This window comes from Oryctolagus cuniculus, chromosome 11 (genome assembly GCF_964237555.1).
Source record: "Oryctolagus cuniculus chromosome 11, mOryCun1.1, whole genome shotgun sequence".
NCBI lineage: Eukaryota > Metazoa > Chordata > Mammalia > Lagomorpha > Leporidae > Oryctolagus > Oryctolagus cuniculus.
In genome coordinates, this window is record NC_091442.1 from 33,591,994 (window position 1) to 33,608,564 (window position 16,571).

The window sequence follows — 16,571 nt, forward strand, 5'->3', positions numbered from 1 at the left end:
TTAGAAAATTTAAACTTGTAAATAAAATCATGCTATAAAAATCATTATTAGTAGTATTTATTACTGACTAATAGAGCTTTTATTATGTATGTCTTAGCTCACCTCATCCTCACAATAGTCCTATGATATAGCAATAGTTACTTAACAGATGTGGAGACTACAGCACAAAAATCTGAAATAACTTCTCCATCATCATCTACTAGCAAGTTCCAGAGTTAAGATTCAACTCCATTTTGCCTAACTTGGAACTTAGCTAACTTCTGTATTTAGTAATAGGAAGTAGCCAGAGGGACTGCTGGTGTCATGTATTGGGTTAAGCTGCCACATCCTATGTCCCAGTGCTGTTTAGATTCCTGGCTACTCTGCTCTTTCAATCCATTTTCCTGCCAATGTGCCTGTGAAGCAGCAGATGATGGCCCACGTGCTTGAGTCCTTGGCACCCTTATGAGAAACTCAGATACAGTTGCCATCTTCTAGATTCACCCTGGCTCAGTCCCAGCTGGTGAAGCCATTTGGAGTGTAAACCAACAGAAAGAAGATATCTAAATAAGTAAAACTTTAAAAATAACAGTGCAGCGTTCTTCCGGAACAACAGGTTTCTCAGGCTTGCATTGTGGCATAACAGGCGAAGCTGCTGCCTGCAACACCAACAACCCTATGGGTGCCCGTCCAAGTCCGAGATGCTCTACTTCCAATCCAGCTCTCTGCTAATGCACCTGGGAAAGCAGCAGCAGATGACCCAAGTCTTTAGGCCCCTTCACCTATGTGGGAGACCCGTAAGAAGCTCCTGGCTCCTGGCTTCATCCTGGCCCCACCCCCACCATTGCAGTCATTTGCGGGGAATGAACCAGCAAATGGGAAGATCTCTGTCTCTGCCTCTCTCTGTAACTCTCACTTTCAAATACTTAAAATAAATCTTAAAAAAATAAAAAAGCAGCCACAAGCTTCTTAGGATGGAAAACAAATGATGATAAGAACCAAAATATGAAACCAGGTTAGAAACTTCTCTGCTAGATTTATCTTGCTGTCAATCATGAAGAGTATCACCCTCTCCCATGACTTACAACATTCCAACTTTCTCTTGTGCACTTAACCATTAAGTGCATCCTTAACAGACTCTTCAATGTCACATTGCCTTTGACTCAACCATTTTTGCTACTTCAACAAGGCTCTGCAGAGGCAATGCTATGTTTATTCTGTGAGAGCCCATCTATTTCGCTTCTTCAGAAAGGCTTTTCATGTTTCACTCGCTAGCCCCATCAGATCACGGAGGGTAGACTCTCGGCTAATCATATGAACTACCTTTATAATTGCATTCACTACTTAACATGATGGTCCAGATACAACAAAATGCAGCTAAGCAGGATATATCCAAAAGGAACGCGTGTGGATTCCTCCAATTACATGCCTCAGCTCTTCTGGAATGCCGGCTGTCAGATGGTTGCCCTTAACTTCCAAACAGTGGGTAAGTGGCCCAGTTCATACTTATTCTTATACTCTTAAGGGTCCAGAAACTATTCTCCCATAATTGGTAGAGGAAAAATAATCATCAGTCTTACTTGAAAAAATAAATAAAAGTGAATTTCAGTGAAGCGTATATGAATGCCCAAAAAAGTGAATTTTGAAATTGAGAAATTTTCTTGAATGATTGATAAGTAGGTTTTTATTTGTACTAGTTTTGCATTACTTTTGAAGAATAATTTTCATACTTTTTAAAGTAGTATATATTTATTATAGAAAAATGGAAAACTAGGCCAGCACCACGGCTCAATAGGCTAATCCTCCACCTGCGGCGCTGGCACACCAGGTTCTAGTCCTGGTCAGGGCGCCGGATTCTGTCCCAGTTGCCCCTCTTCCTGTCCAGCTCTCTGCTGTGGCCCAGGAGTGCAGTGGAGGATGGTTCAAGTGCTTGGGCCCTGCACCCCATGGGAGACCAGGAGAAGCACCTGGCTCCTGGCTTCGGATCAGCGCGGTGTGCCCGTTGAAGCACGGCAGCCATTTGAGGGTGAACCAACAGCAAAGGAAGACCTTTCTCTCTCTCTCTCTCTCTCTCTCTCTCTCTTACTGTCCACTCTGCCTGTCAAAAAAAAAAAATTTTTAAATATTAAAAGAAAAATGGAAAACTAAAAATAGTATAAAGAAAAAATAAAACTGCCAGGAATGATACTACTTTAGAGATTCAATACTGGAAATTTTGGCTTTGTGATCTGAAAGTCTTTTTGTGTGTGTGTGTGTGTATGTTTACATGCTTTTTCACATAATTTCTTGAAAAAAAATATACATTTGGCACTACACAGTAACTTGAATTTTAATAGCTGAATATTAAGTATATTTCACAGATCACTAAAAACTCACATTTTATCACTAGATATTAGGGAATATTTTCTACTATAACTAATGCTCTGAAAACAGTCTTGAATTATCTCCTAAAGTTCTCTTGGAGAAATTCCTAGAAATAAAATTACCATGTTAGGAGATGTGAAAGTTTTAATAAAGCATATTTTTGCATATTGTATAAAAATTAAAAAATCTTAAATTTCTCCTCTATCAACAATGTATGATAGGAGGTGGTCTTTTTCATTTAATTTATTGATAAGTATTATCATTAAATAATAAGATTTTAGAGAAAAACGTGTTAACTCATTGTTTTATTTCTTTCATTATTGTTTACATCATACATTTAAAATGTCTCATAATTTTTAAATTTCTGCTTTTATGAAATGCCTATTTAGGACTGTTTTTTAACTTTTCTAATCATTTATAACAGCACTTTTGTATAAAGGACATATTGGCTGTTATTCTGAGAAACAGAGAAACATTCATTTTATGAGGTCAGGTTGGGAGAGGTTTTATTTACGGCTCTTGGTCTACTTTTATGATGGCAGCCTACCCACCCCAGATTTTGATCCATCGTTACTCCTCTTTCTGTCTTGGTTGCTTTTTTATTGATAATTTAACTTTTTCACCCATCCAAATTCATTTTGACATATTGTCTTGTGAGAATAATCCTTTTTCCCTAAAACTATCATCCCGCTGAACTGGAATTACAGCTTAACAAACAAAACCTTTTGTTGTTACTGTTAATTTGTATCCATTTTTTCACTTTACATCCTTTCCATTTACAAATTTGTCTGTCCTCCTGGATGCAACCAGTCTGTTTTCATTATATTTTATAATGTGGCTTAATACTGGAAGTGGCAGATCTTCTGCATGGGTATTAATTTTCAGTTCTTTTCTTACCACTGCCTATAGAGTTTGTTTAGTTTAATTGTATTATGTTTCCCTCACTACCACTAACAATTAAATACATTTAAAAAAATATTAAAGTCATATTAGGGGCCAGCATTGTGGCACAGCAAGCTTATCTGCCACCTGCAATGCCAGCATTCTGTAGGACCTTAGGTTCGAGACCTGGCTGCTCCACTTCCAATCCAGCTTTCTGATAATGTACCTGGGAAGGTAGTAGAAGATGACCCAACTCCTTGGGTCACTACTACGCACTTGGGAGAATTGGCTTCAGCATCCAAGATGTTGAGGCCCTTTTGGGCCAACCTCTCTCTCTCTCTCTCTCTCTCTCTCTCTCTCTCTCTTTCTCCAATTAAATAAGTAAATCTTTTTTTTAAAATAATCACATTAAATTTATAAATGTATCTGAAAAAAGCTGATGTCTTTAGTTTTTACTTATTATATCTATGGGTCTGGTTTGCTGCAGGTTTTCTAGATCCTTGAGATGAATTGAAAGCTCATGTATTTGGTGCCTTTCCAATTTCTTGATGTAGGCACCTATTGATATAAACTTTCCTCTTAACACTGCTTTTGCTGTATCCCATAAGTTTTGGTATGTTGTGCTGTTATCCTCGTTTACTTCCAGAAAATTTTTGATTTCTCTTTTGATTTCTTCTATGACCATTGTTCATTCAGGAGCATGTTGTTCAATCTCCATGTGTTTGCATATGCCCTAGGGATTCCTGAGTTGCTAATTTCCAACTTCATTCCTTTATGGTCTGAGATTACATACATTTTTAACAGATTTTTCTGGATATTGATATCTGTATATTTTTTAAAATAATGTATTTTATAAAATGATTGTTATAAGGTCTAATAACAGTCTGTTTTGGCCAGTAGATTCTACTGGATTTTTCAGACAGACAGATAGTAATTTAATTGCATCTAATTTATCTCCCTGCCTTATTGCTTTGGACTGACTGATCTAGAATAATGTTATACAGTAATGATGAGAGTGGGCATCTTTATCTTGACATTAATAGAAATTTCACAATTGTTATACTCTCCAGTAGGATGTTGGTTTTAACTTAGAAATGCCTGTTCTTTAACATACTAAAAAGTAGTCATTTGGCTTAGCTGACTAACATTGTTTTAAGCATTTATGTTGAATGTTACCAAGCATCTCTTGGGATGATCATATGTTCATCTTTGTTCATAAATGTGATAAATTATATTAATAGATCTCTTAGTATGTATTTGTTCTTTTGTTTCAAGGATAAACTCTACTTATATGTTATTTTAGAACATATGATATGCTAATATAATTTATTAAGTTTTTGAACTTGATATTTTTCAATTATGGTAGGTCTACTTTCTTTTTTGATATTTGTTCCAACCTTGGTGTCATAGTCTATTTCTAAGGTTTGTAGTGCCTGGAGTAGCCTGTCCGCTGGCAGGTGATTGTCAACCTGTCTTGGGAAATTTATCATTAAATTTGAAAGAGCGTGCTATTCTTCATCAATGTCGACAGTTCTAATTGTGATAGTGGTAGGACCACTATGTCTGGCTCTGTGTTAAATATCTTATTGGTATAATATCTTAATTTAAGCCCCATCATAAGGATGGCATCTACTTTGTTTACTATTTTACGACAATCGCTCCAGGCTATGTGCACCCAAAAAAGTAGTCTGTGTTGTTGCCAAATAACGCCTAAGGGGGCCTTGAGGGTAGATATGGTTATGGCAAATAAATACTTTAATAAAATGAGAGGGAGAATTTCTTTGCTTATTTTCTCTGCTCTAGAAATGACTTGTTACATTCAATTTAAAATAATTCTATCTTCACATCTTTATTCTTGACATAAATAGAAATAAATCATGACACAGGTAATCTGGATCAGCTGACAACTTCCCATATTCCTTATAAAATATATATTTTTAACCCTAAGAATTGCAGTAAATGTGAAGATTCTACTGATAGACTGAGTCTTAGGAAGATATTGATCAGTTACTCTTGTTCATTGTCAAGAATCAATGTGTAAATAACATTGGTTGTAAATAATCACAGAAATGCACTTTTTTTTTAATCTCTTTTCCTATGAAATGAAGAATTGTAGCATCATCTGTGAGTGGAATTGGGAACATCTATCCTCAAACACATGCCTTAGTAGAGCATAAATTAGTTTAACGAGTAGGGATTTAGCCTAAAGTTGAAGACACCTGCCTCCCATATGCAAGTAGCTGGGTTCGATTCCTGGCTCCGGCTTCTGGCCCTTGCAGACCCTGGGAGACAGCAGTGATAGCTCAAGTTACTGGGTTCCTGCCTTCCATTCAGGAGACCTGGATTGAGTTCTCAACTCCCAGCTCTGGCTTCTGTTTTTCAACTTTAGCCAGTAGTCCAGCCCCCCATTGTGGGCATTTAGGGAGTGAGTCAGTAGATGAAGACCTCTCTGTTTGCCTCTCAGATAAATTAATGTTTTAAAAAGATTGTTTCATTGGTTTAAGCTTTCTGAAGGACACTTTATCAAAATATGTGCATATATATTTGGCCCAGAAATCCCACTCCTAGGAGAAGCATTGATGGTGTTTTCAAAGTTGTCACCACAATGATGTTCCATAAAACATATGGTCATTTTACTTTTTAGTTGTTGAAGTTTTTATTTAGTAGAACCTTTAAGATTTTTACTATAATATAAATTTTTTTATTTTTATTTTTTATTTTTTTATTTTTTGACAGGCAGAGTGGACAGTGAGAGAGAGACAGAGAGAAAGAAAGGTCTTCCCTTGCTGTAAGAATGTTATCTCAAGAAAATAATAAATGTTTAAAAAAGTAAAAAATTAGAAGAAATGTAACTCAGAATGGGCTGAATACATTTATTCAAATATATCTATTCAAAGGGATTCTACCCAGCTGATAAAGTTAAGCAGAAAAATATTTAATGAAATCAACATACTATATGTGAAAAATATATATGAAGTGGCACGCTGGCAGTAGTTATATCTGAAATTAGGGATTACAGCTGAATTTTTTAAATCTGTTTCTTACACTTCAGTGAATAATTATTTCTTTTGTAAGGAGAGCAGTCACACAAATGGACTGTAATACCATCTCAATTTATAATCTTACTTTCTTGTTCTATCATAAATTCATTTACAGTAAGATTTGTATTTTATATTCAGACCTGGCTATGCAGATAAACATGGGGATGTATGAATACAATGGGAAGAGCGGCTACAGATTAAAGCCAGAGTTCATGAGGAGACCTGACAAGCATTTTGATCCTTTTACCGAAGGCATTGTGGATGGGATAGTAGCCAACACCTTATCTGTTAAGGTATGTACACCCTAACAAAAGCTAGATCATTCTCTACTTTGCATAAATAAGTGCTTTAATCTTAAAAAAAAAAAAGCTTAATACCTGTTGAAGATCTTAATAGTTTTTGCAGGCTGCTTGAATGAGATGTAGTTAGTAAAATGAGTTGGTGAAACTTACCATGGCCAATTCTCTCTTTTTATGCAGATATCCCACCATGAAATTCACATGAAAGTTAGTGACCCATATTTGAGAGATCTGGCATTTTGTACTCATGAGTTCCAAGCAAAATTAGAGAATAAAGTCCTGCTATAAGTTATTAAATATTGAACAAAGGTTTCTAGTTTTCACAGCATGGTTTTGAAATGCTACGAGAATGTTCAGAGATTTTGAAGCTTGTATTAATGATATGAAGGAGTTGTCTTATTAAGTATGAGTTTGTGACCCTAAAATTAATTCCAAATGATTTTCTCCAAGCCTTAAAATTTAAGTTACAATAGGTATATTCTTTGTGAACTCAGAAAATATTATTAAGGCTATGAAATGTAAGTTTGTTTTTATAAAGAACTTTATATAGAAATTCTGTAATTATTTGGTGTGGAGCTAAAGTTCATTTATTTTTTAAATATCATTTATTTTCTACTAATATGATAGAACCTTTTGGGGGGGTCATAGATGTACTTTCTGATTAACTTTAAAGCAAGGCATTTGAGAAACTATATAAAAGTATTCGGTAACATTTTCTAGCAAAGCAGCTGACCCCATTTTCATCTTAAAGTTATGTCACTTTATATCAAAGATTTAAAAATAAAATTCAATAAATTACCTCACGGTTATGTCTTTGAAATTTTTTTCAAGTCAGATTTATAAAGAGTAATTCGGGCAAAACTAGAGCTTTACAATCCTGTTTATTTTAGGGAATTGTTTTCCACCAAGGATAGTTAGTTCTGTCATGTGTGATTGAGATAAACACATAAGCATTATGCATAAAGAGAATGCTGTTTTAAAATCCTTGTCAATTGTTGTAGATGCATCAAACTCATAATATTTTTACTTTGTTTGCAAGTTCATCCTGTTTTTTCCTTAATTGCTTGCATATTTTTGTCTTGGAAATTTTGTGACATTGTAACCAATTTCATATAGGCAGGATAGTATGTTGGGTTGTAAAGGAGAAATAGTTGAGTCCCAGACATGTAACCTGCTACTTCCATCCAGAGTGGATTTGCTGTTCTAGAACTGTCAGTATCCCCTGAATGGAGAGGCCACACTGTAATACAGTCCTCCCTGACTTGAACATTACAGTCAGAGCCAAGATGCAGCTCATTTCTGTCCTGTTGTGTCTTTGTTTTAATTTTGTGACATAGGCTTTATACTGCCAGAATTAACTTGCGAACTCAGACAACGATCTGCCATTCTATCTTACTGATGAGAACCTGTGGTTTAGTGTCAGTAATTTAGTTCAGGATTCTTCTTTGATCAGATATCTTAAGCATATAAAGGCTTTGGTGCCTCTGATTTTCCAGTGGAACTTACATAACTTGGACATTTCAAACATGTTGTGAAATGCCTGCTAAGTTCTTAGTTCTTCTGTAGATCCTCTAGTTCAACTAAGAGATTGTTGCTAGCAGGCCTCATGAAAGAAGCCAAAGATTACAGCCAAGGGAAATGAGTTGTCCCCAGGACTAATTCAGGGAGCCTTCCCAAAGCCTTCCCTCTAACTTGTTTGGAATGTCTAACCTCATCTGTATGCAGTTGACTTTGACCTAACTTATCCTCTGATGGCTGTGTTCATGCCTCTGTGATGTCTGATTTATGCCCCAGGCATAATCTGGGAAATTTTGTCCCTTTTGCTGATTTGAGGTTAGAAACTTTGTTCCACTTACACAACCTAGATGAACCAGGTTGTCTCCATCAGCACTTGATCCCTGGTGCTTCCATCTCTGGGATAAAGCAAGTTTATATTGCTTGTTTCCTTGTTTGCTTCCATTAACCTGTATTATGACTGATAGATCTCTGTGATAATGAAAATTAGGTTAGGAAAAGAGCCAGACCTGGGAAACATTTTGTGGATGTATAATTTTAAAATCTCTTTTAACTCCACTATGCTCATTTGTTAAGTAGCGAGGCAAAGGAAACTCACAGCTGTGGAGATGACTAATGGGGTGAATTAAAGGTACGGGTAAACTGATCTTAATGGTTTAAAGCAGATTCTTCTTCATTTGTTCCTCATTTACTGCTTTACCTTATTGACTCTTACCTGTACAATTTTCAATATTCCTGTACTAACTCCTTAAGGAAAAGAGAAATTACATTTCTACAATGGCTTCTATTTCATTTTGCTTATTCTCCAACATTCACCTAACAGCATTTATACCTCCTTAAAGTATTCTGTTATGTCTTTGTTATCTGTTTATCAAGACTTCCTTTTCTATTACTTTCTAGATTATTTCTGGTCAGTTTCTGTCTGATAAGAAAGTTGGGACTTACGTGGAAGTGGATATGTTTGGTTTGCCTGTGGACACAAGGAGGAAGGCATTTAAGACCAAGACCTCACAAGGAAATGCCGTAAATCCTGTCTGGGAAGAAGAACCAATTGTGTTCAAAAAGGTTGGTCTCGTGTTCTTGGCCTGAGATGTAACTGAGTTTTCCAGGTGTTTTACACTAACCAGAAATAAAATAAAATAAATGAGCAATTATTTGTTGCTTACCTTGAGAACTTGCACATTTTTAAAGCTATACCGTTTTGGAAGTCATCCTGCAAACTCGGAGATCGCTGTTAATCACTCGCTTAGATTTTTTAGAATTGTACTTTAAATCAATTAATTCTAGAATATCTCATTTGGAAGACCAGAATAACATGTAAGTTTAACTCAGATCATCACACAAGTATAAGTGTTCAATGATACATTTTCATTTAACTCCAATGAAGCAGAGTGAGAAGTAGGGAATGACATAGTAGCTGACAGGAAGCAACTCTATACTTCTTTTAAAAAGAATGTTAATTAAACTCTTGACTGTCTTGTCTGGATTCTTTGGATATAGTTAAAGTCTTTTACACCAACTGGGTCTTTCTGTCTTCACCAGGAAGCAAATCATCTTCACACAAGCTTATCACCAAAGCAGTTCTGAAAATAAGACATGCAGAAACCAGAGTAGACTTCCCTTTGCTTTTAATCTGGTCACAATGTCTACAAAGACAGTCTTCTGCAAACCAAATGTCTATATGAAAGCTTTTCACACTCTGCTTTGCTCTCATATGCCAACTGGATTTAATACTCCTGGAGTTAGTATGAATAGTCCATAAGTAAATACATTAACAACATTTAGAAAATGTCTGACAGTGCAAGCATTCAATAAATGTATTTACTTTATAAAAATAAATTTTAAAGAGATAGTTGGTTTCATGTACATGATATGAGATTGGAAAACCACATACTCCAGATATTTCATACAGGAAATAAACAAGTAATTAATTGTTGCATTATTTGTGAATTTTCAAATTTATGAAACAATTATATTTTAAAAGGATCCTGAAAGCTTTTTTATAAACCTTTTCTTTGATGGTAGAAAATCTATTTGCTTTGAAAACATAAGAGTAAACATTAACATAGTGATAAGACAACAAATTCTTTGTGTTTAAGCATAGAATTTGATCATTTCTATCTTTGAAAATGTTGATGTAAAAAAAATGAACTATTTACAAAATTATTTGTTAGCGATAGGGAAACAGAAGAAGAAAGAAAAAGAGAAACCTTATCCTCTGGTTCATTTCCCAAATGCCCCCAAATAGCCATGACTGGGCCTGGCTGAAGCCAGGAACCAGAAATCTAGGTCTGCCACCTGGGTGGCAGAAACCCACTCACTTGGGCCATCACCTACTGCCTCTCAGGGTCAGGATTAGCAGGAAGCTGGAGTCAGGAGCCAGAGCCACAAATCAAACCCAGGCACTCCTACTTAGGCTGTGGACATCTTAACCTCTAGGCTACATGCTCATTCCCAGTGAGCTGTATTTTTAACAAATGCCTTCCTGCAACAAGGTGATAAAGCAAAGATAAGATCCTATTTCTGGTAACCATGTATTCTTGTTTTGAAAAATTAACTCATAAGCAACATTTTTTTAAATCAAATTAATTAAGTAGAAACCTCTGCATTTGGAAATGCAGAGCCGAATTGAACAATACGTTTTCATAACCAGGTATGACCTTCATGTCTCCATAGGTAGTTCTTCCTTCTCTGGCCTGCTTAAGGATAGCAGTTTATGAAGAAGGAGGTAAATTCATCGGCCACCGGATATTGCCAGTGCAAGCCATTCGGCCAGGTATGGATAGTATGAGAAACTTGCTGTCAAAGTTGCAGAGAAAATTATCACTTCCTTACCTGATCATTAAAAATTCTTTAGGAAGTTCTTCACTGATTTGTAATTTTGTTATGTAACTAGAGCTGTAAGGTTATTTAAATATTTTTAAATATTTTAAATATTTAAATCATTTTCATGTTTTTGTGACATGTTACAGTTTATTAATCAACTCTTATCACAGTAAATCTGTGGAACAAAGTTTCTGAAAACTTAAATACAAGTCCAGTTATCCCTTAGCACCCCGGGGTATTGTATCCAAGACCCCTTCAGATACCAGAATCCATGGAAGCCCAAGTATCATATAAATGGCATAGTATTTGCATATAACCTAGTAACATCCTTCTGTATGCTTTAAATTATCTCAAGATCCCTTGTGATATCTAGCAACATAAATGCATGTGAGTAGTTGTTACACTATAGTTTGGGAGATAATGACAACAAAACATGCCTGTCTGTGGACAGTTGTGTTTTATTCCTCAAATATTTTCCATGTGTGTTTGGCTGAATATGTAGATGCAGAACCCATGAATATTTGTGACTGTGCTCACGGGTCCTTGGATTGGCAAATTTTGGGTGATTCAGCCTGGGCACCAGAGAATAGCTATGCTTTGGGTTTGGGGTTTAATTACCTCCCATGTGTGTGCATTTTGAGGCCAGACTGAAGGGGCAGCAGCATCTACAGTGGAGACTTTCCTTGCCAGTCCACTGTAATGCAAGAGGAAAACTCTAATCCTGCATTGCATTTTAAGCTCTCCTTATATCACATCGTTAGCATTCCATTGGCCAAAATTGAGCATATGCCAAGCTCCAAGTCAGGACATCAACTGGAATTCAATTATAAGGGGTGAAAGTGGAATAATAATTAAATCTCTACCACACTATTTTGAATTCTCTTTTATGGGGAAAAACTGACTAGAAAGGGAAAAAAAAAATAGATTCAACCGAGTTTTCCTGTCTAGTAAGGAAAATAATACCTTATCTCTCAAAATCATGTGATTAAAATGAGAAGGAGCTGACCTGCTTGTCACTCAGCATCAACTGAAATATACACCTCCATCTCACTGATGTTCATGATGATAACTAAATTGTGCAGAAATTACATGCTGCATGTTTTTTTTTTTTTCTTTGTCACACTCCAGGCTATCACTACATCTGCCTGAGGAATGAAAGGAACCAGCCTCTCATGCTGCCGGCTGTCTTTGTCTACATAGAAGTGAAAGATTATGTGCCAGACACATACGCAGGTAAGTACCCCACCCACAACAATGTTTCCTTCTGGCTCATCCGGGATTTTGTGGCTTAGTGAAAGAAAAATTGGACCAAACAAAGGTTTGATTCTGCCCTCAAAGTCGTCTCTATTTTTATATTTATGCTTAGAGGTAAATTGTTCAAGCCCTTGTAACTGAATTTTAATTATGTATTTTCATTTTAATCCCAATTCCTTAGTTTTAGGCATATTTATTCATTGATAGTCTTATCCTCATGGGCTCAGCCCTTCCAAAGGGACGTAGTACTACAGGTATGAAGTAGTTCTGTGCGCTGCATTTGCCTTCAGCCAGTTGTAGAGTGATGGTCCTTTTCATGGGTGAAAAATTGAGAGGAATTTTAAATATGTTGTTATTTTTAATTTTTTTTTTTTGGTAATTTGAGAGTGTGAGACAGAAAGAGTGCCCATCTGCTGATTCACTCCCCAGTTGCCTACAGTTTACAGAGCTGTACCAGGCTGAAGCCAGGATCCAGGACCTCAATCCTGTTCTCCCATGTGGGTGGCAGGGCCCCATCTATTTGAGCCATCACCACTCCCCCTTCCTAGGGTATGCATTAGCAAGAGACTGAAACCAGGACTCAAACCCAGAAAACCTGATAGCAGACAGGCATATCTGGACTGGTATCTTAACTACCAGCCCAAAAGTCTACCCCTAGGAATCATACATTTAAATGTTTGTATTATCAAATGGTCTAGATGTGAGACACTGGGGAGTGCTGAAGACTGAAACAAAAGTTGGAGCACATGCTCCACCCAAAGATAGCAGCCTAGCTTATTATAGCTATCCACTGCCATCTGAATGAGCACCATATTACCAAATCACAGGGACATTCCAACAGTCTGGAAAGGAGGGTTTCTATGTGAAATGTCTCCATTTATGAAAGACCATTTGGTTGAAATAAGACAAATGTGTAAGTTATTTCTGGGGTAGAGGATGCCTCCAAAAAAATCTGAAGAATCTGAAAATCTGCAGTGTTGAGGCATGCTTAGTCAGAGTCTGACCTATTTGGCTCTCAGCACTGAATTCCTTTGATTAATCTCTTCCTGAGGGATGGCCTGAATCATCTATTTCCAAAATGTTGGGTAGATGAGTGGATCATTATACGGGTAGATGAAAGAATGGAAGATGGATGATGAATTGTTGGAAGCATGAGTAGGTAGAGGATGTAATGCATGGAAGGAAGGAGGAATGGAATGAAAGAAGCATAGTGGGCAATCACTACATCCCAGACCTTTGATCTAAAATGTCTCTTCCCTATTTAGACGTTATTGAAGCTTTGTCAAACCCAATCCGATACGTGAATCTGATGGAGCAGAGAGCTAAGCAACTGGCTGCTTTGACGCTAGAAGATGAAGAAGAAGTAAAGAAAGAGGTGAGAGGATGTTCTAATCTTAAGCATAACATTAAGTATTATTTCTTCACTCCCTTGCTGGCTTTGTCTAAATAACATCACACCTTAGGAAAAGAAATGGTGCATTGGAACAGCACTTCCATGAAGTCCAGCATTGTCATAGAAAATCTAGATGATTGACTGCATTTTTCATATTTCATTCTCTTTTGGCATTCAGTGCACACCACCAGTGTCTTTTCTTGCATACACATCTGCCTCAGGCAGGGTCCTGGGCTCGGATCGCCTCCTCAGACCGCTGCAACATCACTACAAGGGTTGACTTCAAGCCATTCACTGCTGCAGGTTTCTCTGAGGGTGAACTTCTGCTGATAGGAACGAGCATGCCTGGAGATGCCTGGCAAGCTCTTCCTTGGAGGGGGAGATCCAGGACCAGCAACTGACAGATCGAGGAAAATAACAGCACAGGTGCTTTGCTTCTGTGTGGGCAACTTCTGCGTTGCAATTCCTGCTACATACCTCCATAAGGGATGAGGCTGAAGTAGACTTCCAGTGACATGCCACTCTCTCTTCTTTCCCTATCTGTCATGCATGCCTCACATCCCTACATTTTTCTTCTGAGAGCATTCTCTCAGAAATATTGTCATGAAGAAGTCCCATATCCAATTCTCCTTTAAGGGAAACTAATAATGCTGAAGAGCCTTGTAGCTCAATAGAAGCATGAATAAATACTTCTGAATTTTTTGATCAGGAACTGGAATTTAAAGATTTTACAATGATTACATTTTTAATTCTGGTGTTCCTTCAGCTATAATAGTGTTTTTCTTTTCCATGGTCTTTAAAAAGATTAACCCATTAAGTCCCAACTTTTCAATTCTATGAATATTTCAATGAAATTGACATAGCTGCATTAAAATATGTTGGGAATTATGATCTATAGCCTATATATAATTTATTATTAAAAATGAATATACAAATTGTCCAATGTAGTGTGTGCGTGTATTGTTTTATATATATAGTTATATAAATTGTTATATATATATTGTTCTATAAACAAGATATTGGGCAGATTTCCTTTCATACAATACACAGTATGCAAAAAAGTGATTTTCTTGACCTGCGCAATAATTATTTTTGGAGCAAAACACTTCAAACAAAAGTTGCATTACATTTTTGACAATATTTTGTTGGTTTTGTGTAACATGGGTTGTTTTGCATGATTATTCTTTTCATTTTAGAATAATTTGGCTTCTTATGTGAAATCTGATATTATCTTGGGCAGTAGTAAGTCCAGAAGTTCTACACTTTCTTTGTCCTGATGGTTTCTGTTTTTCATTTTAAGTATGCTGAGTAGATGTCTCTTGAAATCCCACAAATTTATGAGATGCTCTTTGCCTTTGTTCACAAAATTGTGAATAGAACATGCATTTACCATACACATATCAGTTACTCAAGTGAAGGAAGGCCAATGCCACTTTTGTTTTTTAACAAAAAGAAGTGACCAATTTGAAAGCCCATCAATCATGCTTTAAGCATACCACCGATGAAATTGTCATAGGGACCCAATACCTTTGGTTGGGGCACAGTGACCCTACTAGTTATTTCTTTTTGGAAAGATTTAACTTTGACAGGTGGTTCCACTGTATCGTAGTTCTTGTCAACAATGACACATTCATTAGCTAACCATTTTGTAATGAGAATTTATCTGTATCAAATCTGTGGTCATGACCTTCTCGCTTGTTTTTTCATCAGTGTTGCCAGTTTCAGAAGACACTGTTTAGCCTGTTTTTCCTCGTGGTGTCTGTAGCTTAGAACACAATATTTTGAAGGTGTGCACACAAGTCATAACCAGCAAATAGATTGTCCAAAAAACCCAACAAATGGAGTGTGAGTCTGGATTCTGCACCACTTCAAGCATTTATAGAACTAATTTACTTCCAAGCACACAGATCACAAGTTTTCAACGAATATCTGTAAGTAGCAACACATTAGAGTTTGTCAGACAGCAGTACACTCCACTGCACATTATTACGCACTACACATAGTCTCACTCAGTGTCCTACTTATAGAACAACTATTTTCAAACATAATTTTCTTTAAAGATTTATTTTTAAGACATGGTTATAGGGAAATTGAGAACTACAGAGAGAGAGGGGAGAGAGACCCTCCATCTGCTAGTTTACTTCACAAATGGCTGGTGGGCTTTGCCATGTTGAAACCAGGAACCAGGAATTAATCTTGGTCTCAAACGTAGGAGCAGGGGCCCAAGCACTTGGTCCATCTTCAGCTGCTTTCCTATGCACATTATCAGGGAGCTGGAATCAGAAACAGAGCAGGCAGGACTCAAACCAGTGCCTAAATGGGATGCCAGTATCTTAGGCTGTGGCTTAACTCACCATACCACAATGCTGGTCCCCAAATATTGACAATTTGAAAAGCAATATATATTGAAATAAAATGACAGCCTAGTTCTAGGAAAACACTTTCATAAATGTATTTCTTTTATTATCTATCAGTTATGTAGGTAATCTTTTGGTCAGATTAACATTTAATAAAGGAACTTTTGTGGTAAAGTTAATGCTATTTCCACAATTAATTTTAAAATATTTTCAAATGATCTAATAATTCACCTATTATTTTCTCCAAACTATGGAACTCCAAAAACATAATATTTATGTCAAAGTTACTATAAATGGTACATTTACTGCTCAGTTGTTTTTTTGTTTTAGGTTTCCCACATATAGGACCAAGAGATAGAATGGGTTAAAACTAAAGAATTCTATGAATTTCTTATTTACTCATATGGACACCAATATGAAATCAGTACCTCTCCTAAGAAATCCACCAGAAGCTTGGAAATTCTTTTCTCTTTTCCTGCTTTACTTAATAACATATTTAAAATATATATGTTACAAGAAAATATAATTTAGGTAAATATAAATAAATTACTGTTGAGAACAGTGATTCTATTCTTTCATTAGAAAACAGCAATCTCTTTAGTCAGCTACCTATATTTTATTTTTAGAGAAATAAACGTTTAAAAAGTAGGATTTTGAACTA

At 36.3% G+C, this 16,571-nt stretch overlaps 1 protein-coding gene across 4 annotated transcripts in view; it reads left to right on the forward strand.

The window, feature by feature from the left end:
* PLCB1 (phospholipase C beta 1) overlaps positions 1–16,571 on the forward strand; it is a 788,982-nt gene that overhangs the window by 603,360 nt on the left and 169,051 nt on the right. For all 4 annotated transcript variants that reach the window (XM_051846235.2, XM_008256382.4, XM_051846234.2 and 1 more), the window contains exons 18-23: positions 1,341–1,465; positions 6,405–6,559; positions 8,981–9,145; positions 10,757–10,856; positions 12,035–12,139; positions 13,426–13,535. In XM_051846235.2, coding sequence (XP_051702195.1) covers positions 1,341–1,465; positions 6,405–6,559; positions 8,981–9,145; positions 10,757–10,856; positions 12,035–12,139; positions 13,426–13,535 — 760 coding nt within the window. The remainder of the gene's footprint in view (positions 1–1,340; positions 1,466–6,404; positions 6,560–8,980; positions 9,146–10,756; positions 10,857–12,034; positions 12,140–13,425; positions 13,536–16,571) is intronic.